Here is a 25,911-nt window from a genome sequence, read left to right as displayed (position 1 = left end):
CATAATCATGATCAATATTGTTAAAGATATAATTTGACTTCGTTGTAAACATGTGCAATTTTTTTTTGTAGGTTGTCAATAATCTTTTCTAACATCATCACAGTCATAAATGCATTTAATTCGTAAACAATAGGTCAATGGCCTTCATAGTTAAAACGGTAAAAACCGTTCGAAACAATTGGAAGAAATCGTTAGCTGCTGGTGTTGCTGTGTATTTTGTTGGAAGATTTGCAGCTCGAAAATATAAGTGAGTTTCCAATTGAAGGTCATGATACTCTCTTGGCACTGCATCTTTATCGGCCAATAAAAACTGACCACCACAAAATTACACAATAATGTTGAAAGTGGCCTTTGAAACAGTAAATGGGTCAACTTCACCAAAAGTCATCCACAATACATGTACTTCATTTCTGGAATCATCAGGTCAGGAATAACCACCAATTGGTGTATAATTGTTTGTTTTTCAAAACAAATTATTCTACTAAAATGGAGCATTGTTTTCTTAAAGGGAAAATTCACGATTTTTTACTTATGGTTTAAATATGTTCATTATGACATAATATATATATTCACAAAGTTTTATCGCTATATGTGCAGTAATAAAGGAGAAATTCAATATTTAATGAAAAAATATTAACTACTTCCTGTAGGTCGTGACGTTTTCTCCTGGTTTTTGCATGCCGGGATTTAAAATACAATCATTAAAAGTCTTGGTTTTTAATCATATTTTAACGTAATCGTAAGCGCGCCGATGACTTATGCTTTATCTAAATAACCATCCGATAATAAGAAGATAAAACGCACAGACGTTCAATTGTACATATTCATGAGATAAATTTTCTATGTTAAACGTATATATTCGAATTCTTTTTGTAGACAACACAAAAAGTTATTAATTTATTTTTAATTAATATATTTTCGGACTGATAAGGTGAACAAAGTAAAGAACAATAATCTGTAAAGACAATATGTTGGTGTACTCTTATTGACCTTTTACTATCTCTGCTATGACTTGGTTGATACGATGTGTGTATTCACGGTTCTGTGGCAATACTCGTAGATGGCTTGTTGAAAGGTAAATTGTTATTTGCACTTCGGTATTTAACCACGCCTCTCGGGCACACTTTGCCAGGTGTGACTGTCTATTCGGATCAGTGAATTATAAGACAAGGGAGCATTCAATATACATATTTAAAATATATATTCAAGTTGGTGACAAATAAAAATTGATCGCCGTGGAATTATTTAATTATGTTTTGTGCTATTATTTATTTGAATTTAAATAAGTTAATTTACTAAGAAATACACAATTTTCGGTTAAAGACGGGAAACTTAAATCATATGTCCGATCGAAATGATTTACACCTTTTGTCCTTGATTGATGTCTAATAAAAAGGAGTACTTAGAAATTATAAATAGCTTTACCAAAGTATTTTTATTTGTCTTTATTAGGCAAATAAATGAATGAGAACACTTAGATTTAGACTTTTTAAAAGCCACGTATAAATTAATAACTGGAACTCACTGAAGATAACTCTACCGAAGCGGAATATAATATGAACGAATACAGAAAAAAATATTTTTCTACTTGAGAAGTTTTAAAAAATTGACAGCAAATTTAAGGTCTTCTTGGAAAGGAATCGAAAAATTACGAATAGATATTTTTTATCAAGTGTGAAAAAGGTCAACCAAATTCAATCATAATCGGGGACGTCCTTATTAAAATAGTCTTCGTCTCACAACGTATAATACTTAATAACTATTTGACCAAAGATGTTTAAAAACAAAAGACAACGAATTTAATGTCATCTTTCCCTATTTTTGAATGTAATTATAAGTCTGTTCAACTGGCAAGAATACCCCTAAAGCGGACAAATATCTGACAAGCAGTTTATTCTTTAAATTTGCTGTCATTGAATATCAAGAAGGAAAATAAATCCCGAAAATGATTTGAAACTTTAATACTCAATAGCTTTCCTAGAAAATATTCACATCCCTCGGGGATTATTAGTGTACGTCCAGTTACATATGTCGGAACAATTATGGTGATGACGAATTTCTTTCTTTATTCGAGAACAATCTAATTGATATATAAATCTGTTATTTTACTATGTTCATAACTTCGATGAACCAAAGCAAGTTATAGATCGACCTGTATTTAAATCAAATTGGTCCTCTTCTTCTTCTTCTTTTGGTATATGATAGTCTATCGAATTGGATGATTACATACTGTTGGTATACGTGGACTAGTCTAATATTTACAAAACTTTTACCCCAATTTGCACAAAATTTACGTTTCTTTCAATGTATACATGTATATATTTTAAATTGCGCTGTAATTCCGTAACTTTCTATCCGGGCGTATAAACGAATCGTCGACAAGTGCGCACATTTTTTTTATCAACATTTCTGGAATGATCCAACTATGTCCATTACTATTGACAACGAGTAAATATTACATTTCCCCAGAGACATATAATACAAATATTTTTTTTTTTTTTTCTTGTATCATTTTTTTTTTTATAAATAATATTCTTTACACCAGAAATTTTATTTATAAACAAGCGTATGAGTTAAGTAATGACTAGTATATTATATCACTTTCGGACACGCAAGACAGAGATGTATATTATAAATTATAAATGCACCTGATAGTTCAAAATGGAAAGTTATAAGTTATAGGCCGTGTACACTGATCAATACCTACAGAAGTGAAACGATGCATGAACTTGCAAGCCCGACAGGAAATCGCCTGAATACCTGGACGTGTCACCTTACACCCCTCACAATACCTTTGGGAGTAATACCTTAAGCCATGCGGGTGACCAGTGGAGCGAAGATCCTAATTTATTTGAATAAAGTATATTACTTTAAAGAATAATGAACGAATTAGATTTTCGAAAACAATTTTCACGGAACACTTATTTATGATTTGAACTTTGACTTTTTAACTAATTCCAATAATTAACAGTTTAAAAATAACAGACTATATGGTTATTAAAAAAATAAGAACATTTTCCGTATCAAGTTAGTTAGTCAGATAAAACAACCGTAAGATTGACAAGATATCGACACGTAATAAAGACTACATCGGTTACTGTAGTTTTGTTTCTTTGTGGTTTATAGACATATCGGGATTTTTATTTGGACAAGATAACAAAATGGCGGAAGGCAAAGAACTGATACTCAAAATTTAAAATCGATGGTGATCTCTTATCTAGCGGAATAAAACTTTAATATTTATAAATTTGAGCATTTTTATACAGAATGGACATTATATCAATTTTTGATTTTTTTGCGAAGTTTCCCTTTAAAACCATATTATGGTATGAAAACTTGTCAAACATTTTAGTATAGTGACATAACATATTGCATTTAATCAAAAATTGTATTTCCAGTTTCTTCTATTGTTATCTTGTCAATTCTTGATTGGCAAATTTACCTGTAATCACCTTTCAATGGACATCATTACTGTCTGCAGTCATGTGATCATGAGTACAACTCAAACAGGTGAATGGAGCTCTTTGCTCATACTTGACTTTCATGATAAAGAGTCAATCATGGTCAATAGTACAAATGTTTCAACAAAAGAATTGTTGTACTCATGCATTCTCAAGAGATGCAGCAGGCTTTGACTAAACTAAAACTTTTGGAGGACCCAATAAGGGTCATAAAATAGGTTGCAAGTTGCAAAATCATGCTCCTTTCTCACACTAGCATTTTATTACCAAAAAAATGCATAATACGTCAATTGGTCTATACCAATATACCTCAATTGGTGGATTATACATCAATTGAGGTATAATCCACCAATTGGTGGTTATTCCTGACCTGATCATGCCTTTCACCAAATAAAGATCATCAATTTTGCAGGCCTTTATAACGCTATTTATTAGATATAAGACACACTTATACATGTATCCCTGCTCTATTAAAACTGTCCAGCTCTTTATCAATCATCGTTCTGTAGGGTAGTGTAGAAATATTTGATGTTCCATAAGCATGATAAGTATGTTATGCTATGTTATGCTAATTTTCTTACGACTAAGTGAGGATGGGTGAACATTTTAGATTTTAATTTTCCAAATATGTTTTGTAGAATAAAATTAAACTTTTTCACCCATTTGCTCAATGATTGTTGGAAGAGACAATACCACCTAGTGATGGAAGTGCATGATAGATTCAATTAACTTCCATATCCCGGAACTGCTGTATCATAACATAATCATATTAACAATGAATGTCAGTCAAATCTTTCTACAACCAGATGATATTAGAGCTAAAACAGTTAAAAGAAGAATGAATTCTGAGGATACATTTGTATTATAAATCAGAAGTGTTACTTTTTTGGAATTAGGTCAGTTCGCGCCCAATACACTTTCGCACCCTACACGTTCGCACCTTGCACATTCACACACAAGGTCTGTTCCCACTCTACACCTTCACTTTCAATTTTAGTTCAAATTCCAGTTGAATAATTGGAAAATCATGATTGTTGTTTTAAATTGCTTAGGTTTAAATACTGAATGATTTTAGCTCGGTTTGAGTAAAACATTGAAGATTTTAAATGAAAAACACAAAAGATAATTGTTTTTAACAGCTTGGTCCCTTTGATCTGAAACAATGAAACAATAAAATATAGTAATGCACTATTATAACCAAAACATGATAAAATTTATTCAACACATAAAAAAAAACGTAGTCAGAATCTCACTTTATTATGATACAAGTCAATGATTGAAACAAAGACAGTGTTCCAGCTAGGCCGTTTTCAGAGGGCGCGGCGCCCGCCTTTTTCGGAGTGGTGCCCTGTGCCCTTTTTACAGTTTCCAGGGCGCCCTGCCTTTTTTGAAGATCGATTGCATATTAATTTGTTCGTATTTGATATGATACGCTAATTACTAAATTTTACCTGGGGAAAAGTTTGACTTTGTTTACGACCCCAAGCTAATCAACGGTTACAACTGGTGTCATAATCTGTTGTTATAGGTAATCCGTTTATCGGATGGGTCATTAGTGATCATCAACATTAATTCATTCAAATAGAATCGGTCAGTCGGCAATTATCTTTGAAGAAATGTGCGTACAACAACTTGGGCACAATTTGTGATGTTTGCCGTAGTTTCATGGAGGAAACGTAATGACAGAAAGTTGAAAACCATAATAAACTCGTTGAAGACATTGTTTTACTTGTTTTCCATGAAAAAACAAAAAAATCAGACTTATTTGTCATTGACTGCCTTTGATACGAAAATAACAAAATCGGCCGCCATATTGTGATCATATTTACATCATATTTACGTGCTGTTTATAATCCTCCAAAGAAGGAGCACACCTGAATAAAGAAAGATAACTCAATCTGATTTTTTTCCTAGCATTGAGTAACCCATTTACATATTCTAAAATATGCCTACATACTTCTTGCTAAAGAATATATATGTTAAGGTATTTATTTTAAGTTATGGGAAAAGTTAAAGAGGGTCTTAGTAGCAGTGTTGGTAGGGTGCCTTGGTCATCTTTTTCTGTATTCTTTATTTTTGATGCAATTTTTCACTGTTGCTATATATCCTAAAGTTGTGCAATTTACTGAGCACAGCTGTTTTGTGCTGTATTGCCATTAAGCACAGCAGGGATAGAAAGGTGAAACTGGTAAAATGTGGCAGACCACAGAAACAGTATGAAACAGGTCACCTTTCAAAACATACTGCATATAAAGTTCAACTGTGCCAAGCAATGATAAAAAAAACTTGTGTGACAAGCTGCTTAACAAGTTTTTCAGCCTTAAAAGTAGAAAGATAGAGTTCTATATGGGCTAATGATGTTGTTCTTGTATATCCTGTGATTCAACGAATAAACTCAATGTTTGATTAACATCTTTTATTAAAATATGCCCTTTTCATATTATCATAACACGCGTTAAATGCCCTTTTCAGGATTGGCACCCTGCCCTTTTGAAATCCTAGCTGGAACACTGTGTACATGTAGTGTCAATATGTATTATTTATATTTTGCTATATATGTATTTCAAATAATATCACAAATATAAAAAAAATATAAATTTGAAGACATTTATATATTTATACATAAAAAAGTAGAATCCGGGTCCGTTCGCGCCCATTCACGTTCGCACCCACTCATGTTTTTCCCCTTTCACTTTCGCACCCAATGTCCTTTTACACCCTTCATGTTTGCGACCAATTTTTATTGGTTTTGTGTTTAATAACTTTGTAATCAAGTTTTGACAAGTGTATTCCTATAAGTATATAGTAATTAGCGTATCATATAAAATACGAACAAATTAATATGCAATCGATCTTCAAAAAAGGCAGGGCGCCCTGGAAACTGTAAAAAGGGTACAGGGTGCCACTCCGAAAAGTGCGGGCGCCGCGCCCTCTGAAAACGGCCTAGCTGGAACACTGTAACAGTACATGTATCTACCTTCAAGATCCTATACTATTAAACTAGAAGACCTCATTTTTTTGTGTCACTTCTATTCCTACATTTTTTTGTACCACAATAAATTAATCATCATGCCTCTGTGTCCTATATATAGGTTCTATGTATAGTCACATTTGTCATCCATTCTTATGATTATTATACCCCTGCTTTACCCCCGCTTTAAAAAAGGAGGGGTATACTGTTTTACCTCTGTCTGTCCGTCCGTCCGTCAGTCAGTCCGTCCCACAAAACTTTCGTCACATTTTTCTCAGGAACTACACATCCACCCTTTCTGTAATTTGGTATCAACATTTATATATGTCAGCCATACCGTGTGATGCGTTTTCAGATTCATCACTTGACGACTTCCTGTTTACCTAACACTTGTATGATTTTACACATGATAGCCAAGTTGAAAATTTTCGTCACATTTTTCTCAGGAACTACAATACAAGGATTTCTGAAATTTGGTTTCAGGGTTTATCTAAGTCAGCTATACCGTGTGATGCGTTTTCAGATTCATCACTTGACAACTTCCTGTTTACCGAACACTTGTATGATTTTACACATGATAGCCAAGTTGAAAATTTTCGTCACACTTTTCTCAGGAACTACAATACAAGGATTTCTGAAATTTGGTTTCAGGATTTATATAAGTCAGCTATACCATGTGATGCGTTTTCAGATTCATGACTCGACAACTTCCTGTTTACCGAACACTTGCATATTTTTACACTATTTATATTATCCACTTGTGGTGGGGTATCATCAGTGAGCAGTAGCTCGCAGTTTCGCTTGTTTAGTTTGGGTTATTTTGGGGGAAAACAGAAAAAAATGCGTCTGGATATGTTTCCGTCTGACATCAGACAGACTAAATTAAATTTGCACATAATTTTCATAAGTACTCGGGGACAGGACAATTAGTTTCGCATGTATCTGCATGTATACAGGGGCGTAGCTACCTGGAGGCATGACAGCAAGTGCATCCACGTCGTTTTCACACCAAAAAAAATACAGCAGAGAGCATGTCACTGAAGAGAGATATGAGTTGGGCAATCGGAATCTGACAGCATGATGCATGTATTATCTAAGACTATTATGATTATGATATTTGTTTCACGTTCAGAGACTGTTGGTGTATTTTCCGTCCATCCCAGGTATTAGTTTGACAACCTAGTTACAAGTGTTGATGAAGCTGTTCGAGTCATGCTGAAAAAGATCGTAGCTCCCTATACGCTAACACACAGTTGTGTGCTGCACATTGATTCGGCATGCAAAAAAGAAATGGCAAAATAATATTTTATAAATTGAATGTTAAAGAAAACACCTATCTCGTCACTTTTTATAATTGTGAAATATCAATACTGAATAACGAAATTTGGTTTCCATAAAAAAAAAATTGGGAGATTATGACAAAATCGGAAGGTAACTTGTATCTTTTACAAGATTTGAAGTTGTAAAACTCAGTCTCAGACATGTAGTTTTGGAGTTCATTTTACAGTGTACAGTTCATCAGTTTGAAATGAGATGTACCAATCGGCATTATAATTATCAGATCCCTGCGATATCGTTGAAAATATGCCAGGGCGATGTGGTTGATAGACTACCAGTGCTAACCACGCCAAAACAGTATAGGAAAGTCTCATTATTTTTTGCGTTCATAGACCAGATAATAAGAAACTGGAGAGTGGAGTCGCGTCAAGTATTATCAGAAAATCGCTTCTTTGCGCTGTATCTGCTTCATCGTGTTGTAGGAAATATCACAAACAAACAAATCTCAATATTGTCCAAGACATACGAAACTGACCTGGCATGTTATTTTGAAGAATTCAATTGGGAGGTCCCTCGATGCCAAGCTGACTGGTTTATAACATCTTGCGAATGCTACATGTACCATGCCATGATGGAGATCTGACTATCAGTCAAGGTACTACGTAATTAATTGAAAACAAATGTACGATCAACAATGAACAACGACAGTTACATAGCACTACTGCATTTTCATCGGGATTTCAGTGTGAATATTGACAAAGTAATAGAGAAGTTTGCTTCTGCCCAGAACTGAAGAGCAGATTTTGGACAATTTTGAGTAAATTCTGTATCACAAATATGTGTTGCTTATGTATTACTCTATTCCGAAGATTTATTAATAGTTTTACATTCATAAATTTTTATCTCCTCTTTTAACTGTCCTATGACTGAAAACCGAAAAAAAACAAAACAACATTTTTCTGCATAATGGGGTCCCAAAATTTTTTCGCATTGTTCCTCTCAGCGATAGTTGCTTCCACATCCATTCATTCGAGCTACGCCCCTGGTATACTATGATTATAAATTTTACTCCTAAAATATATATAGTGATTCTCTATAAAATATAGCATGATCCTCATGGAGAAGAAAGTTGGAATTGATAGTTAATAGCAAATACACATTACTTATAATATACATATGTTCGTAGTATACATGCGAAAATATTAAAATATACCAGAAAAAAACAACCAAAAAGGGACTTTGGAAAAAAGGGAGAGGGCTTCAAGTACCTACGACTTTTTATACCTTTTCTGAAATTCTCCACACCATGATAAAATCTTTTACAGAAATTCATTCTACAACAGTTTTACATACTTTCAACCAAGCTGTAGGTGCCAGTGATTTCATGTGTGTGTGTTCTAGTTGAACCTAAACAAGGAGATAAAAAGACAATATTTGTTTCCTTAGATAGAGTCAAATAAATAAAAGTACTTCTGTTTATATAAAAGTATAATCTGACTTCAGTAAAATAAAAAAAATGTGGAATACAAAAATATTTTTTGTTGTTGTTGTTTTGTATCTCTATTTAAGTAATAAATGTACATGTGTTTCTTTATTTTTTCAGTGAAGATTTATTGAGAAGAGAGTTTTGTAAAGAAGCAAAGGTAGGAAGTTAAGTACATGAAGTACAGTAATATATTGATAACATTTTGTTAATCAATTGGAAATAATGGGGTATTAGACAGAAGCATAAAGAAACAAAAAATGTTCTTCAACAACATTTCAAGCTCTAAATCACCCTAATTCTTGAGAAGTTGTGAAAATATTTATATTAACTGAAACTATTGAAGTTCTGCTAACATAACACCAAATTTCCCTTAATAAATCAGGACAATCACGGACCAGACTTTTTACTTTAATATAGTGTAGAGATCTCAACCCTCATCCTTTTAATATCAATCAGACACTCAGGAACAAAAGTAACATGTAAATGAAAAAAAAAATCAGTTAATATTAGCACAGAAAAGGTCAACAACAGATAACCATTGATAACTAAAACATACAAGTAAAACACAACAGTACCATATAAAAAAATGCTTACAGTTACTGAAAGCAGGTTCAAAGTACAAGATCACAAATAAAATGGATGTTAACTGTACTAATGTAGGTAATTTCCTGTAACTCAGTGCTCTAACTAACTACATTATTGTCTTACCGTCATCTCGTCTCAAGTTTCATACATTTATTACCTATCCAAGTGATATGTGGTTTAACTAGTTCTTGTCCTTGTTCCTTAATATGCACCAATAATATGTTTCTTAGAAGTAAATGCAGTGTGATGTACATGTGCTTTTCACTATTTAGTTTTTTAATATTTTATAACACATAGCGATAAATTTTATTTTGAGATCTAATATGATAATTGTAACCCATCCATTTGTTTATTTACAGAAATATGGAAAAGTGAAAATAGGTGTGACAGATAAACCAAGAAGAATTATAGTATTTTTGAACCCAGCTTCTGCATCAGGGTATTTATATTATAACTCTTATGGGTAAAATTGTATTTTACATTGATTCTGGGCTGTAACTTTTCTTGATATTCAATCTTGACTGAACTTGGATGTCCAAAATGTAGACATCAATTTCTTTTCATTTTTAAATTATTAATGTCAAAATTCAGATAATGAAAAACCATGCGTGCAAAAATTGGTCACAGCTTAAACATTAAGTGACAATTACAAGTGGATGGTGCCCTTTGAATGAAAATAAGCCATAACTTGGTAATAGGTCTTAATGCCAATTTGCAAAACACCAGCTTGAATAGAAATAACGGTAACTAAAAAATCTTAATAAATTACCTTTAAAGGGGTTCACGGGTCTAAATCAAATTTTTTAATTAATATAGAATTTCGCTTTATTTTTCTATAAATGAACTTTATCTCATACCTAATAGAAAAATTAAATAAAAAATGGGGTCACTCTTCATTTACGCTCACAATCTGCCATCAAAAGAAGCATAGATTTTTATCAAGGAGGTTATTTTAGAAGGAGAGAGGACGAAAGATGATAATTTCACATAAAATGTTGGTAAGTGGGTGTTAATTAGTTGAGATCGACCCTGTCACAGAGGGAGATTTTGTCCTAATTACATACCCGAGTAAGAGGAAAACACCTGAGGTGTCATAAACTGACCAGATATACAATTATTGAAATGTTAATCAGATTTTTTGGGATATTTTTTTATTAAATAATTAAAAATTAAAATTTTATGTTAAAAGTAAGTTTATAACCAATAGGAAACAAACGAATATCCGTCTCATTGCAATCAATGTTAATATCAAGTCATAACAGAAAGTAACTTTTACGTTGTTCCCGATAAATTTCTCTATGTTTCAATTGCAAATATTCCTTCCAATCGTTACCGGTTACCGTAACTAAAGTACTTTGCATATTCATATGTTTTCTATGATTATTACCTGCCAATTCTCATAAGCAGAAATTGACAGGTGAAGCGAAAATCTTTGTTTAAACTCACTTTAAAACAATGTTTTGTTGAATAAAAATCCCTCACTAAATTTCCTTTAAACCCTTATAACTTTGTCATTTCTTTATCTTTTTTCTCCGTAGACAGACGAATGATTTGGAAATTGCGCGTCCGATCTTTTTACTTATCATAAACACCTATACACTGCATTGTTACCGAAAATAAACCTGAACTTTAATGACCCAGTCACTGATAACAATCACGTGACATATGCGATTTATCTAATAGTCCGAACTACTCGCTGTAACAGCCCAGTACATCAGAGGGCCATGTCAAGTGGGTGATAAACATGTCGGTTTCTTTATAATTTTACTATTTTTCTCTGATCAAACTGCTATCCTGGGGATGCTAATTTGTATCAAGCAGAGTGTTCTCCTTCTAATATAACCTCCTTGTTTTTATAAAGGTACTTTTTTCTGTTGAACTAATAAGAGAAATAGAGGTAATATCGAAATAAAAAAAAACTTACAGAAATTGCTCAAATTTTACAATTGTTTAGTTTCAGTGCAGCTTATTTGAAAATTATAATAAAATATATAGGTCACCAATTGATGAGTTGAAAAAGAGATTTCATTTTTAATGTCAAAAATTGGCTCTCTAACCACAGCTGAACAAAGATAGTGGAATTCAGGACAATATCACAACCAAAGAGCAAAAATCAGCCAAAGGCCACCAATGGGTCTTCATAGTAGTGAGAACATCCTACATCCAAAGGCCAACATTAGTTTTAATATATAAATATTGTGTTTCTATTCAGCTAAGTCATAGACACACACAGGGATCATGTCTTTTGTTATCAACATTATATACTTTGTACATGTGGTTAATTGGAAACTCCATGCAAAACAGTTCCCCATAACTCAATTACACTAGGACTGATTCTTTAAGGTCATACGATACAGTTACAGGGGAGGTAATGACTTTGCTAACGTAAATTGTTAATTTCGCAACTTATCAGGAAACGATTCAGTTTTCAACCGATTTTTATCATTTAAACTTATTTAACTTGAAAACAATTTCATGGACCCCTATGTTTTCAAATGCAATTTGGTTTGATTACGTAAGAAAAACATATGTGCCTATTTTAATGAAAACATAAATAGTGGATTTTTAAAAAAAATTAATGAATATAGAGCAAAAAATGAGTGTTTTTTTTTTACATTCATGAACATTTGATAAATATGGGTTATTTCTGAATAAAAAATGTATAAGTTTTATGATACTTATAAAATTCAGAAATTACAAACTATTTAACAAAAAACAATTTCTGTTTATCTTTTAAAATTATGCTTTTCTTTTGAAAGGGAAAATACCTCCACAAATCCGAATTTTAAGTAAACATACAAAATTTCGACCTCATTTTACTCAATAGGTAGCAGTAGCACATGAAGGTATATTTTTTATTACATATTTGATTTTAACAGATAAAAAATAGTCTATATGAAATATTTATCGAAATGAAAATACAGGATCAAAACTATATCGTATGCCCTTAATAGGGCAAGGGGTTGTGCACCTGCTATTCAAAGTTATTTAGATCAGCTGCACAGATTTCATTCAAACTTGGATTTCATTTTATCAGAAATAAAGATTTTGCTTGCTGATTTAACTTTTGATTTTAGCAGTTCCTGTACCTAAATGTGGACTACACTGTTTCTACCCATTTACTTTACTATTAGATGAAAGGTGACACAAGTTCTTTGAATATGTTCACTTTTTATGCCCCACCTACTAAAGTAACTTAAAATCAACTTAAAACGTAGTACACATGTTCTCTATGATATGATCTTTCTAATATTAATGCCTAATTATATTTTTTACCCATTTTCACAGTTCATTGAACATGGAAAATGATAGCGGGAGTGGGGCATCCGTGTACTTTGGACACATTCTTGTTTATAAATATCTTATTTCATTTACAGAGGAGCAGTGAAATCTTTCAATAAGAATGCTGCACCAATATTACATTTAGCAGGAATAGAAGTGAATGTTGTAAAGGTATGTTATTTAAGAAATAATTGATGCAAGCTATACTTTATTGTAGTTTTGACATGGGTAGGCATTAAGTTATATTGTGTTGTGTGTAGTTATATGGTTGATCAATTTTAAAAGTGTCACCATTAAACCTTTATCAGGTTTAAAACACCTAAAAAAACTCTGGTAAATAACAATTACATTTGTCCAAATGTAATACAATTTGTTCACACAAACATAAAACCTGTCAAAATTACTTTGTGCTGTAAATTTCTATCCTTGGATTTAAAATTTAGATGTTAAAACATTCAAGTAAAAAGTTCTAACAATATTTACATATATATAAAAACTGTCTTAGTTCATGCTTTTATATGTAATTGTGACTAGCTTTTAGTCTTTTGCATCTGTTCTTTGTGTTTCACATGACATATCTTAACTTCAGTAGCATTTATGGAAGAAATTTTGTTGCATACTATTGGAGAGAGAGAAAAAACCAACAGAAATGCAATGATATATATTGATCGATATTTTGCCAGATTTTTATGAAATTTATACTAAAGGTATATATTAGCAATGTCTGGAACAATGCAGTTTTTCGTATGATTGAAAAAATCAGCGCTAATAAAAAAAATTCGAGTTATGTCCCTTTAAAATTTTAATGCCATTTCAATATAATTGCTCTTATATGAGCAATTCATGTCAGATATATATGAAATTTATATCAAGTTTAAACTTTATACATGTATCAGCAATATCTTAGACAAGTTAAAAGATCAGTGACAATCCACTTTTTATAAAAAGTTTTGTCCCTTGAAAATATTGATTTCATGTTAAATTGCATTGTAAGCGCTCTCAAACATACTTCTGGTCATTTCTCATTTAAGCTAATTATAAGGTTATAAAGAAAGGAGAAAATTAGCTACTGCTTGGACAGATAAAATATGTGCATCAAAAGGGACATTGGAATTTTGTCTTTTATTTAATTTGAATATAATTTTACCAGACAGAATTTGAGGGACAGGTGAAGAAGTTTCTAACAGCTTTAGAGAAACATGAAACTAATGCAGTAGTGGTTGCCGGGGGAGATGGAACATTACTAGAGGTGAATATTTTTATGCTTTATTTATTGTTGTTTCCATAACTTCTGGTGGCCAAAATTTTATCCATACCGTTACATAGGACATTAAACTATTGATACAATTTGTATTTTCTGCAAGGTGGGAAAACAGGGATGAAATTGGGAAATTTGGAATCCAGCTAGAAAATGAAGTTGTTGGAAAGGGGCATAATTATGCCTGGTAACAGACCACCTACATACATGTACCCCAAAACCAAAAAGAGATATTCTAACAATAAAATCATCAGCTTTTGTGTGAAAATGAGTAATGCATGACATTTTAATCAAACCAACATCCTAATGATCGATATATAAATAATTCATTTGAAATTATTAATTTGAAAATTTGTCTGGCTTTTAATGAAATGCATCTATCCCTTAATATTTTTTTCAGGCAGTGACTGGTTTTATGAGAAAGGATGATATGGTATGTTATATAAGTATATGTTTCATAATATAAGAGACAAATTATGTATAAAAAGAAACGTGTCAGAGCTGTCTGAAAAAGAGAGTAAATATGGCAGTCTTTTGGCAGATAATGTCTGTGTTAAGGCATTTATCTCTTTCTTTTTGTACAATTGAATGGAAATTAGCTGTAACAGTTATTCAACTATTGCTTTATTCATGTTTAAAAGACCATTAAACAAAAGCAAATACAGTAATACTTATTATTACAGCTGTCTTCAGTCGTGTAGGATCCATGATTCATCCAAGCTTCAAGCAGGTTATATAATATAAGAAATAAGAGGAAAAATAGATTTAATGATTTTAGTTTACATTTGCCCTGTTAATCATAGGCGGAATTAGGGGGGGTGGGGTGGTGGGGGGGGGGGGGGGGGGGGCAGCCCCCCCCCCCTTTTTGAAAAAAAATTTGTTGCTTATATAGGGAATCATTGAAGCGTGACTAGAGCGGGCCCCCTCTTAGGTCAGTCAGTGGGCCCCCGCTTATGTAAATTTCTGGATTTGCCACTGTTAATATGCACAAAGAAGAGGACACCCTAGCTAACTTATCAATGCATTTTTTATGCCCCACCTACGATAGTAGAGAGGCATTATGTTTTCTGGTTGTGAGTCTGTTTGTCCATCCGTCTGTCACACTTCAGGTTAAAGGTTTTGGTCAAAGTAGTTTTTGATGAAGTTGAAGTCCAATCAACTTGAAACTTAGTACACATGTTCCCTAGTTATCTGATAAAGACTCCTTGATACCTCTTGAGTATTTTTTTGCACATAAGTCTTTATAACTGATATATGTCCGTTCATTGAATTTTATATGTATTCAAAATATCATCTTCTGCAGTCTTTTCGACAAAGTGTACCATTAGGAGTTATACCTCTTGGAGCAATGAACAGATTTGCCAGACTTTTGTTTGGAACAGACAAGGATGAAGTGAGGTACATACATACTTACTTAAAACATTACTATATTAATCATCAGTATAAAGTAAGAGTTGTTAAAAGTTGAATAAACCCACTGTTGGTCAGAATCACTATTCATTCTGTTCACAAAGTTGTGTATCTTTATTCTATTAATAACTCTAGTAAAAGGAGATTGTGTCCCTCAGGGAATTGTATGCCAAGGATAACTTAAGTTTAACCAGATATGGTCAACCAACTTTAAATGGTGTCCTCAACATTTGCAAAGGGATGACTTCAACTTTACCATTTGTAACGGTTTAATTGCTTTCTTGTGAGCAGCAACCCTTTATCAAAGAAATCATAATAGGAAACACAAGCCTTGGAATATTATATCAACTGTGAGATATATACTGGCACTGCTGAAATGTTGTTACTTAGAAATGGAAAGTTCACAATACGGAAGCTGAAATCACTCTTTTGTTGTAAAAGTTTTGTTAGCAATTGACCCTCATTGTCAATATCCAGATGTTGGTCAAGATGTGAGGCAGAATTAACTGTATCTGTTGTATCCTTTATCTCAAGATTGATTGGCTTAATAATTATTAAATTCAGAAGTTTACTGAAGTAGCCTCCCCTGAAAAACAACCGGTTTGAGGTCATGACTTTTGTTAATATGATGTTTCTTGCTCAATTTCTTATGATTGATTGACAGAAAATTTATGAAACTTCTTTTGATAGATTCTTCTTCCTGTCTTATTATAAATATGAATTTTGTCTCTGTAGGATGCTATTAGAATCAGCCATGGCAATAGTTAAAGGAGAAACAAAGAAAATAGATGTTCTTGGCATTCAGGTAACACCATAAAACTTTCTGTTTACTGTTTCCTTTAATGCATTCAGTTTACAGTTTAAATATTATACTCACAGTAATATATCTTTATAGTTTATGTAACACTTCATACAATGCTATTTACCATGTCCTTAGTATTTGAATCATTGCTTTACTAAATATAATGTACTCATTACTCATAACTATACCCTGGGTATACAGAAACAAACCTTTACCTTTACATTACTGTTTTCTAAGACATTTGATATATATTTTTATTACATTATTTGCTATGAATTTTGGTAATTTGCCATCGAAATAAAAACCTGTAACTTCATAAGAGAAATAAATCGGACAATTTCATTTTACACCTGCCATAAAAAAAAAAAAAACTATGGTATTTACTGCTTTTTGGAATGCATGTGACATTTATTTGATTTGTATGGGTATGTGATGATATGGACATGTCTTCCAGCTCACAAAATCAGGTTATATTTATTAATTTTACATAGCCGGTTTCAAAATCTCCTCAACAATGTGTTCTCATCCTTAGTATTACATAAAAAAAGTATAAATACAGCTTTGGACTTCATCATTAGGTATGTTGGGTAATGATGAAAATGTTGCATAGCAATACTGTGGATTCATTTATTTTCGTGGGTACCAATTTTCGTGGAATAAGAAACACTTGCATGTTCGTGGATATTTAATTTCGTTGTTTTGCTGAATTCTGCATACAAACCTATAGAAAAATTATCATTCGTTGAATATTTAATTTCATGGTTTAACTGTGCCCACGAAATCCACGAAAATTGGTATCCAAAAAATAATAATGAATCCACAGTAGGTCCCTTTGTGACTTCATAAAGAGTTGTAAGTGTTGTTTTGTGTCCATTATTTTCATTGAGCATTCACTCTCCTGTTAAATATAATTATTGTTTATAATATCATTTTTTCAATATTTGTGTTTGTAGGGAGAAGATGGCAGAACATCCTTTTCTTTATCTGGATTACAGACTGGTGTTTATAGAGATGCTGAGGCTAGAAAATCTAAGTAAATAGTTTGTCAATACATTTAGGAGATAACTGTATTGTATTTTAAGCTCTGACAGCATCAGTTGGTAATTTGATGGTTGCAAATTGAGTTTACTGGTGACACATTAGTGAAGCCAGTAAACAGGTTTTTGTGACCATCAAATCACCAATTGACGCTGTCAGAGCTAAAAATACAATATTGTTATCTCCATTCTAATGAAACTAACAGAAAATAACGTCAAATCATACATTTAAAATCTGTCATACATCGTCTACGCTTGACTTTTCATTTTCATGGCATTAATTGTGAATTGATGCCATGGGATTTGGTGTCAGACATTATCCAATTAAAATGAACTTTACGAAAGATATTGCTTTAGAATTATCATTATATCTAACTTATAAGAGGGTTATTATCCTATAGACACCATATTTTAATGTTACGATAGGCTTGCTACCCTAAAAAAAAACTACTGTATTAATGTAAAAACATCTCATATGTTTTGTAGTCATAAGCCACACCAAATTTATGTCTTGTTTGTCTGAATCATCAATTTTTAATCGATTCCCAGATCATGTAAATCAGTACAGATACATTCCTCTGTTTAAATTTTTGACATTCTATTTTCTGTACAAATATAATTATGGTATGATAGACTACTGTATAATTTACCTGTATTGTTGATTTGTTATTTTACCATTATTAGGTAAACATTTTTGTTAAGTTATAAAATCTTATATTTATTCAACCAGGTATTGGTACTTTGGCCCATTGAAACATCGCTGGACCCATGTTAGAACTGCAATGAAGGAATGGCCACCAGTATTTAAAGCAAAGATCAGTTATGTTTTAGCCACAGATGAAAATACAAAACCTGTTTATACATCACAAATCCAGAAACAAACTCCTGCCCCTCAATCCAAAAGTTGGTTTAGTTTTCTATATAAGATGAAGCCAGCAGCACCAGGTATGAGTTTTTAGTAACTAAAGTTAGTTAGATAGATTATAATTTATTTAAATAAAGAGACACTTTCCAACAAATGCCTAAGGATGAGGATATGAATAACTACAAGCCACTGTACAACCCTTCACAATGAGCAACTTCCATAGTACAAAACATAAGTAAATTGTAAAAAAAATAAAAGAGATATACCAACAGACTTATCTATTCTGAATAAATACCAAAACTAATTCATTATCAAGCTTTATAAGTTAAACATGTTTTATCCTCCTAAAAGTTATGTAAAGTAAATAATCATGCTCCAGGGGAAAAACTAGATTAAGCATCAGGGACCTATATATTTGTTTTTTAGGGAGACCCAATTTGATTTTACAGTGACACTTTTATTTATGAGAAAATGTCAAAGTAAAAACTGTAAAAAGTGGTATCATTTTTTCTAATATGTATATATATAGTTATATTTAATGGAAAATCCTATACAGTTTTTTTAATTGCAAAAAGTAAGAAGATTCATGTGTAAACAGGGCCATAAAAAACAGTAATTATTTAAGTACTGTCAATACCATATTCAAAAGCTCAAAATGAGAAGGAAATAAAAAATAAAGTACACTACAATACATTTATACATGAATAACTAAAGATTAAATAAGATAAATGACCCAAAAAAGGGTTCTCTCAGAGTTCCAGGCATGTCAAGAATGTCAAAGATTTCAAAGAACAATTTTATAACAATGAACTATCAATTATTCTTTGTTTATAGATCCAAGATACAATGAAGAAGAAATGGATGACAGTTTGGATGAAGAAATAACAGAAGAAGTAGATACAATAGAATTCTGTGTTAATTCATCAAACTTAAATGACCCCTCAAAGGTGAGCAGTTGGAATAAGGGAAAGTCTTTTAATATTCATAAATATAGATTTAAGGAAAAAATGAAGAAGACAGCAACCAAATGACACAAAGAAGCAAAAACGGCTAAGGTTCAAATTACAGGACCCCATTTTAAACTGAAATTAAAACAGAAATTTGGACCAAACTAATACATAATGATATTAATTGAAAATAAATTGTTTAATTATTTCATTTGCTATAATATCTGGCCTAGTTTGAAGCCATTTCACTATTCAATTATGAAGTAGTTCAAGTTTTGATAAGTTGTACAGTTATTATGTGAAAAACTCTTAAAATTAAAGAAATTAACCATAATATTTGGATTTCTCAAAATTTGAAAATGGTCAGTCATGGATAATATTTGCAGTTGTAATGTTGAATTGGTTGAATACCAATTTATCTGGGGTTTCTTTGGTACAAGTGAACCAGGAAATTAAATGTTCAATGAATGAGAAATTTTCTATTGGCCTGTATTCAAACTTAGGCAAAACCACAAAATTAAATATCCAAAATATGTAAATTTCCTTAGTTAGTTCATACTGAAATGATAGTGAAAGTAAAATTAACGTAAAATTAACTTTAGCCATGCGCACATGGCTAACCCTATTTAGTTGAATTAGTTTTCATCATACATTTCTATGTTTCTACATTGTGTATCAAAATTTCATGGGTATGGCACAAAATTTTTGCATTATTATTAAATTTTGCAATTACTCATATGATTTGAAAAGGTACACATAATTCTCAAGTTTGTTTAGATATGATATTAAAGTGAAGATTTGTATTTTGTAGAATTTGAAGGGGTTTGAGTGTAAATTAGGACCATCAGAACCCAACAAAATGGACGTCATCAAAGAAGGGTATGTTCATATCAAACATCTAATATAGATTCTGTACATTTATGTGTTTCACATATGAAATAAATTATTGATGCAACTGAAAAAAGGATATGTTGTATTAATCCATCAACAAAACAACTGTGCACAAGAATATACCCCCCCCCCCCCCAAAAAAAAAAAAAACAGTACTTTTATGCTGTTCTACATCCCAAAGCCACTGAAAAACATAAAAATCCTCAATGCATATGAACATTTAGTAATTTGAATACATGTAGTACAGGCTTTTCCAAAAATAAATATATGGGTGAGAGTGAATGCACTTTTTAGCTCACCTGGCCCAAAGGGCCAAGTGAGCTTTTCTCATCACTTGGCGTCCGGCGTCGTCCGGCGTCGTCGTCGTCGTCCTGCGTTAACTTTTACAAAAATCTTCTCCTCTGAAACTACTAGGCCAAATTTAACCAAACTTGGCCACAATCATCATTGGGGTATCTAGTTTAAAAATTGTGTCCGGTGACCCTGCGAACTAACCAAGATGGCCGCCATGGCTATAAATAGAACATAGGGGTAAAATGCAGTTTTTGGCTTATAACTCAAAAACCAAAGCATTTAGGGCAAATCTGACACGGGGTAATATTGTTAATCAGGTTAAGATCTATCTGCCCTGAAATTTTCAGATGAATCTGACATTCCGTTGTTAGGTTGCTGCCCCTGAATTGGTAATTTTAAGGAAATTTTGTTGTTTTTATACGACCGCAAATTTTGAAAAAATTTTCGTCGTATATTGCTATCACGTTGGCGTCGTCGTCGTCGTCGTCGTCGTCGTCGTCGTCGTCGTCCGAATACTTTTAGTTTTCGCACTCTAACTTTAGTAAAAGTGAATAGAAATCTATGAAATTTTAACACAAGGTTTATGACCATAAAAGGAAGGCTGGTATTGATTTTGGGAGTTTTGGTCCCATCATTTTAGGAATTAGGGGCCAAAAAGGGCCCAAATAAGCATTTTCTTGGTTTTCGCACTATAACTTTAGTTTAAGTTAATAGAAATCTATGAAATTTTGACACAATGTTTATGACCACAAAAGAAAGGTTGGTATTGATTTTGGGAGTTTCGGTCCCAACAGTTTAGGAATTAGGGGCCAAAAAGGGACCCAAATAAGCATTTTTCTTGGTTTTCGCACCATAGCGTTAGTATAAGTAAATAGAAATCTATGAAATTTAAACACAAGGTTTATGACTATAAAAGGAAGGTTGGTATTGATTTTGGGAGTTTTGGTCCCAACAGTTAAGGAAAAAGGGGCCCAAAGGGGCCAAAATTAAACTTTGTTTGATTTCATCAAAATTGAATAATTGGGGTTCTTTAAAATGCAGAATCTAACTGTGTATGTAGATTCTTAATTTTTGGTCCCGTTTTCAAATTGGTCTACATTAAGGTCCAAAGGGTCCAAAATTAAACTTAGTTTGATTTTAACAAAAATTGAAACCTTGGGGTTCTTTGATATGCTGAATCTAAAAGTGTACTTAGATTTTTGATTATTGGCCCAGTTTTCAAGTTGGCCCAAATCGAGGTCCAAAATTAAACATTGTTTGATTTCATCAAAAATGAATAATTGGGGTTCTTTGATATGCCAAATCTAACTGTTTATGTAGATTCTTAATTTTTGGTCCAGTTTTAAAATTGGTCTAAATTAAAGTGCAAAGGGTCCAAAATTAAACTAAGTTTGATTTTAACAAAAATTAAATTCTTGGGCCTCTTTGATATGCTGAATCTAAACATGTACTTAGATTTTTGATTATGGGCCCAGTTTTCAAGTTGGTCCAAATCAGGATCTAAAATTATTATATTAAGTATTGTGCAATAGCAAGTCTTTTCAATTGCACAGTATTGTGCAATGGCAAGAAATATCTAATTTCACAATATTGTGAAATAGCAAATTTTTTTTTAATTAAGAGTTATCTTTCTTTGTCCAGTATAGTAAGCAAGAAATATCTGCAAGAATTTTTTTTTAATTGGAGTTATCTTTCTTTGTCCAGAATCAACTTAAATCTTTGTTATATACAATATACAATGTATATTCACTTTTTACTACCAACTGATAAATTTAAATAATCTTTACCATTCAGTGATAACAAGCAGTTTTTTTACATCTTAATATTTTATGATGTATTTAAATGAGTAGTAATTGTTGCAAACTCCATTAGAATATTTTAATTGAAATTAGTTTTGGATAAGGGAAAGGGGGATGTGATTAAAAAATTGGGTTCAATTTTTCTCATTTGAAATTTCATAAATAAAAAGAAAATTTCTTCAAACATTTTTTTGAGAGGATTAATATTCAACAGCATAGTGAATTGCTCTAAGAGAAAACAAAAATTTTAAGTTCATTTGAATACATTCATTCTGTGTCAGAAACCTATGCTGTGTCAACTATTTAATCACAATCCAAATTTAGAGCGGAATCCAGCTTGAATGTTGTGTCCATACTTGCCCCAACCGTTCAGGGTTCAACCTCTGCGGTCGTATAAAGCTACGCCCTGCGGAGCATCTGGTTGGTTATTATCTTGAATATTATTTCAGATAGAGATAAACTGTAAAAAGCAATAATGTTCAGCAAAGTAAGATCTACAAATAAGTCAACATGACCAAAATGATCAGTTGACCACTTTAGGAGTTATTGCCCTTTATAGTCAATTTTTAACCATTTTTCGTAAATCTTAGTAAGCTTTTAGAAAAATCTTCTCCTCTGAAACTGCTGGGCCAAATTATTTGAAACTTGGCCACAATCATCATTGGGGTATCTAGTTTAAAAATTGTGTCCGGTGACCCCGCCAACTAACCAAGATGACCGCCATGGCTATAAATAGAACATAGGGGGAAAATGCAGTTTTTGGCTTATAACTCAAAAACCAAAGCATTTAGAGCAAATCTGACATTGGGTAAAATTGTTAATCAGGTGAAGATCTATCTGCCCTGAAATTTTCAGATGAATTGGACAACCTGTTTTTGGGTTGCGGCCCCTGAATTGGTAATTTTAAGGAAATTTTGCTGTTTTTGGTTATTATATTGAATATTATTATAGATATAGGTAAACTGTAAACAGCAATAATGTTCAGCAAGGTCAGATTTACAAATAAGTCAACATGACCAAAATGGTCAGTTGACCTCTTTAGGAGTTATTGCCCTTTAAAGTCAATTTTTAACCATTTTTCGTAAATTTTATATATCTTTTACTAAAATCTTCTTCTCTGAAACTGCTGTGCCAAATTGATTCAAACTATGCCACAATCATCTTTGGGGTTTCTTGTTTAAAAAATGTGTCCGGTGACCTGACCATCAAACCAAGATGGCCGCCACGGCTAAAAATAGAACATAGGGGTAAAATGCAGTTTTTGGCTTATAACTCAAAAACCAAATAATTTAGAGAAAATCTGACATGAAGTAAAATTGTTAATCAGGTCAAGATCTATCTGCCCTGAAATTTTCAGATGAATTGGACAACCTGTTTTGGGGTTGCGGCCCCTGAATTGGTAATTTTAGGGAAATTTTGCTGTTTTTGGTTATTATATTGAATATTATTATAGATATAGGTAAACTGTAAACAGCAATAATGTTCAGCAAAGTAAGATCTACAAATAAGTCAACATGAACGAAATGGTCAATTGACCCCTGTAGGAGTTATTGACCTTTGTAGTCAATTTTCAATCTGCTTCCTTTGTTTAATATTCACATAGACCAAGGTGAGCGACACAGGCTCTTTAGAGCCTCTAGTTTATTTGACCCAAACATGCTAAAAATTTTAATTGAATATTTCCTTTAAATATCAAAGCCAGCTTTCTTAAATAACTGCATTCCATCAAATTTTAATAAATTGCCTTCCCCCCACCACCAAATTTAGATTGAAGTTGTTACAAAACTCAAATTACGACACATTCTTTAGGATCAAATTGTTCAAATTGTTGACTTGATATTCTTAAAAAAAAAAACTTTCTTTCCTGTGTTATATTTTTGTTTCCAGTAGAATACAATATTTTATGATATATTTGTAGTTGGAGAAGAATAAAGGATAAAAATTTGCAGCTAGGATCACCTACAGATAGATCACTCATTGTTAAAAAGATCAAATTGATTCCTGAAGTCGTCGTAGATCAGGTTAGTCAAACAATGATTCTATAGTCAAATATTTATCAGACCAGGACTGATAAAACTACAGTACTTAGAGGAGGGAGGGTAGGAGGGGTCCTGATCCCGAAATCCCAAGCTTAAAAACACGTTATCCCGAAATCCCGGGCTTAAAAAACCTGAATTCCCAAAATTCGAAAAAAGAATTCCCGCATCCCGAAAGGGTCAATCCCGAAATCCCGAGCTTAAAAACAGCCGATCCCGGAGTCCCGTTAAAGGTCCTATCCCCCCTCTTAGAGTCAAAAGTCCAGTATTTTGATTGGTTGATTTCTGAGTCTGATTATGAAAATCGTGCTGAAAAATTTTATGATGGCAAGCTCTGAACCCCCCACAAAAAAAGATAACTAAAGTTCAACATAAGGCAACTTTCTAAACTGTGGCATTGAGAAAAGTCATGACCAGCAACTTTTATTATTGTCCGTCTGCTGTTTAGATGAGAGGTACATGTTGACAGCTTAAATAGTACTGTACATTGCTCATTGTTTTTGGTGTTTTGCTGGTATGCATCTAAAAGCTTCTGAAATATATATTAATTTCTACTATACATTAATCTTATGTTCATCTTGTAACAAATATGACATCCACTTTATTCCATAAGGAACAACTTCTATAAAAGTTAATCTGGTAGAAATAATATTAGAGTATAGTTCTTCCATTCGGAACTTCTTTAATAAAGGAGCATTTATTCCTTTCAAGACAAGTAACCATATTGTATAGTCATTTCAGAATTTTGTGTTTTTGTCCTGAATAAAAAAAAATGAATATTTTTATATTTTATATTTTTAGGAGGAACCATCCTGGTTTGATATTGATGGAGAAAATTATGAAGCCATGCCTATAGAAATTAAACTTTTAAAAAACAGACTAAATGTATTTTATAATGGAAGTATTTCATCTAGTTGATAGTGTCATGTGATAGAACTTATTGAATAAATGTTTTAAATATATTCTGTCCTATTTATTTCATATATTTTTACCACTTTTTTGGCTTCATTGTCTTATATCTCAATAATTATAGTAGATAGATACTTAAATTTGCAAAAATGATCAGATCTACAGTTAGATGGAAATCGTTTTATGACTCATAAAAGTTATTGCCCTTTGATGGCTGTTTTTATTTTTACCTTTGGCCTTATAGTTTAAATATTATAATAGATAAATAGACACATTAAATCACAAAATATATCAACTCACAAGTAAAATTTTGAGATACAGTTAGTAGATTGTCACTTTTTATGGGAGTGATTGCCCTTAGATTAGGACTTTTTGTTTACCCTCTATTGGTTTTTTTAACAAATATGAAGAAGATATAGAAAAACTGAACAGTCTAAATGATCAGCTTTACAAATCAACAAAACAGAGATTTTTGTCATGAATTCTATTCTCGTCTACCATGTTGGAGAGTGTCATGCACATAAGACCAAGGTAAGCGACACAGGATCTTGAGAGCCCTAGTTATTCTTGCACTCTAACAACATAACTATTTGTTACAAG

General features: G+C 32.1%; 1 protein-coding gene across 1 annotated transcript; it reads left to right on the top strand.

The window, feature by feature from the left end:
• LOC134680659 (acylglycerol kinase, mitochondrial-like) lies at positions 1–25,364 on the top strand. Its single transcript, XM_063539794.1, has 14 exons — positions 1–247; positions 9,314–9,353; positions 10,141–10,220; positions 13,159–13,234; positions 14,214–14,312; positions 14,722–14,754; positions 15,625–15,719; positions 16,467–16,536; positions 17,487–17,566; positions 18,301–18,515; positions 19,270–19,382; positions 20,194–20,261; positions 24,285–24,387; positions 25,204–25,364. The coding sequence occupies exons 1-14, from the start codon at positions 138–140 to the stop codon at positions 25,318–25,320; spliced, it is 1,299 nt and encodes a 432-aa protein (XP_063395864.1). The 5' UTR covers positions 1–137; the 3' UTR covers positions 25,321–25,364.
• The last annotated feature ends 547 nt before the right edge of the window (positions 25,365–25,911 follow it).

This window comes from Mytilus trossulus, chromosome 1 (genome assembly GCF_036588685.1).
Source record: "Mytilus trossulus isolate FHL-02 chromosome 1, PNRI_Mtr1.1.1.hap1, whole genome shotgun sequence".
Classification (NCBI taxonomy): Eukaryota; Metazoa; Mollusca; class Bivalvia; order Mytilida; family Mytilidae; genus Mytilus; species Mytilus trossulus.
This window is presented reverse-complemented; position numbering and strand designations above follow the sequence as displayed.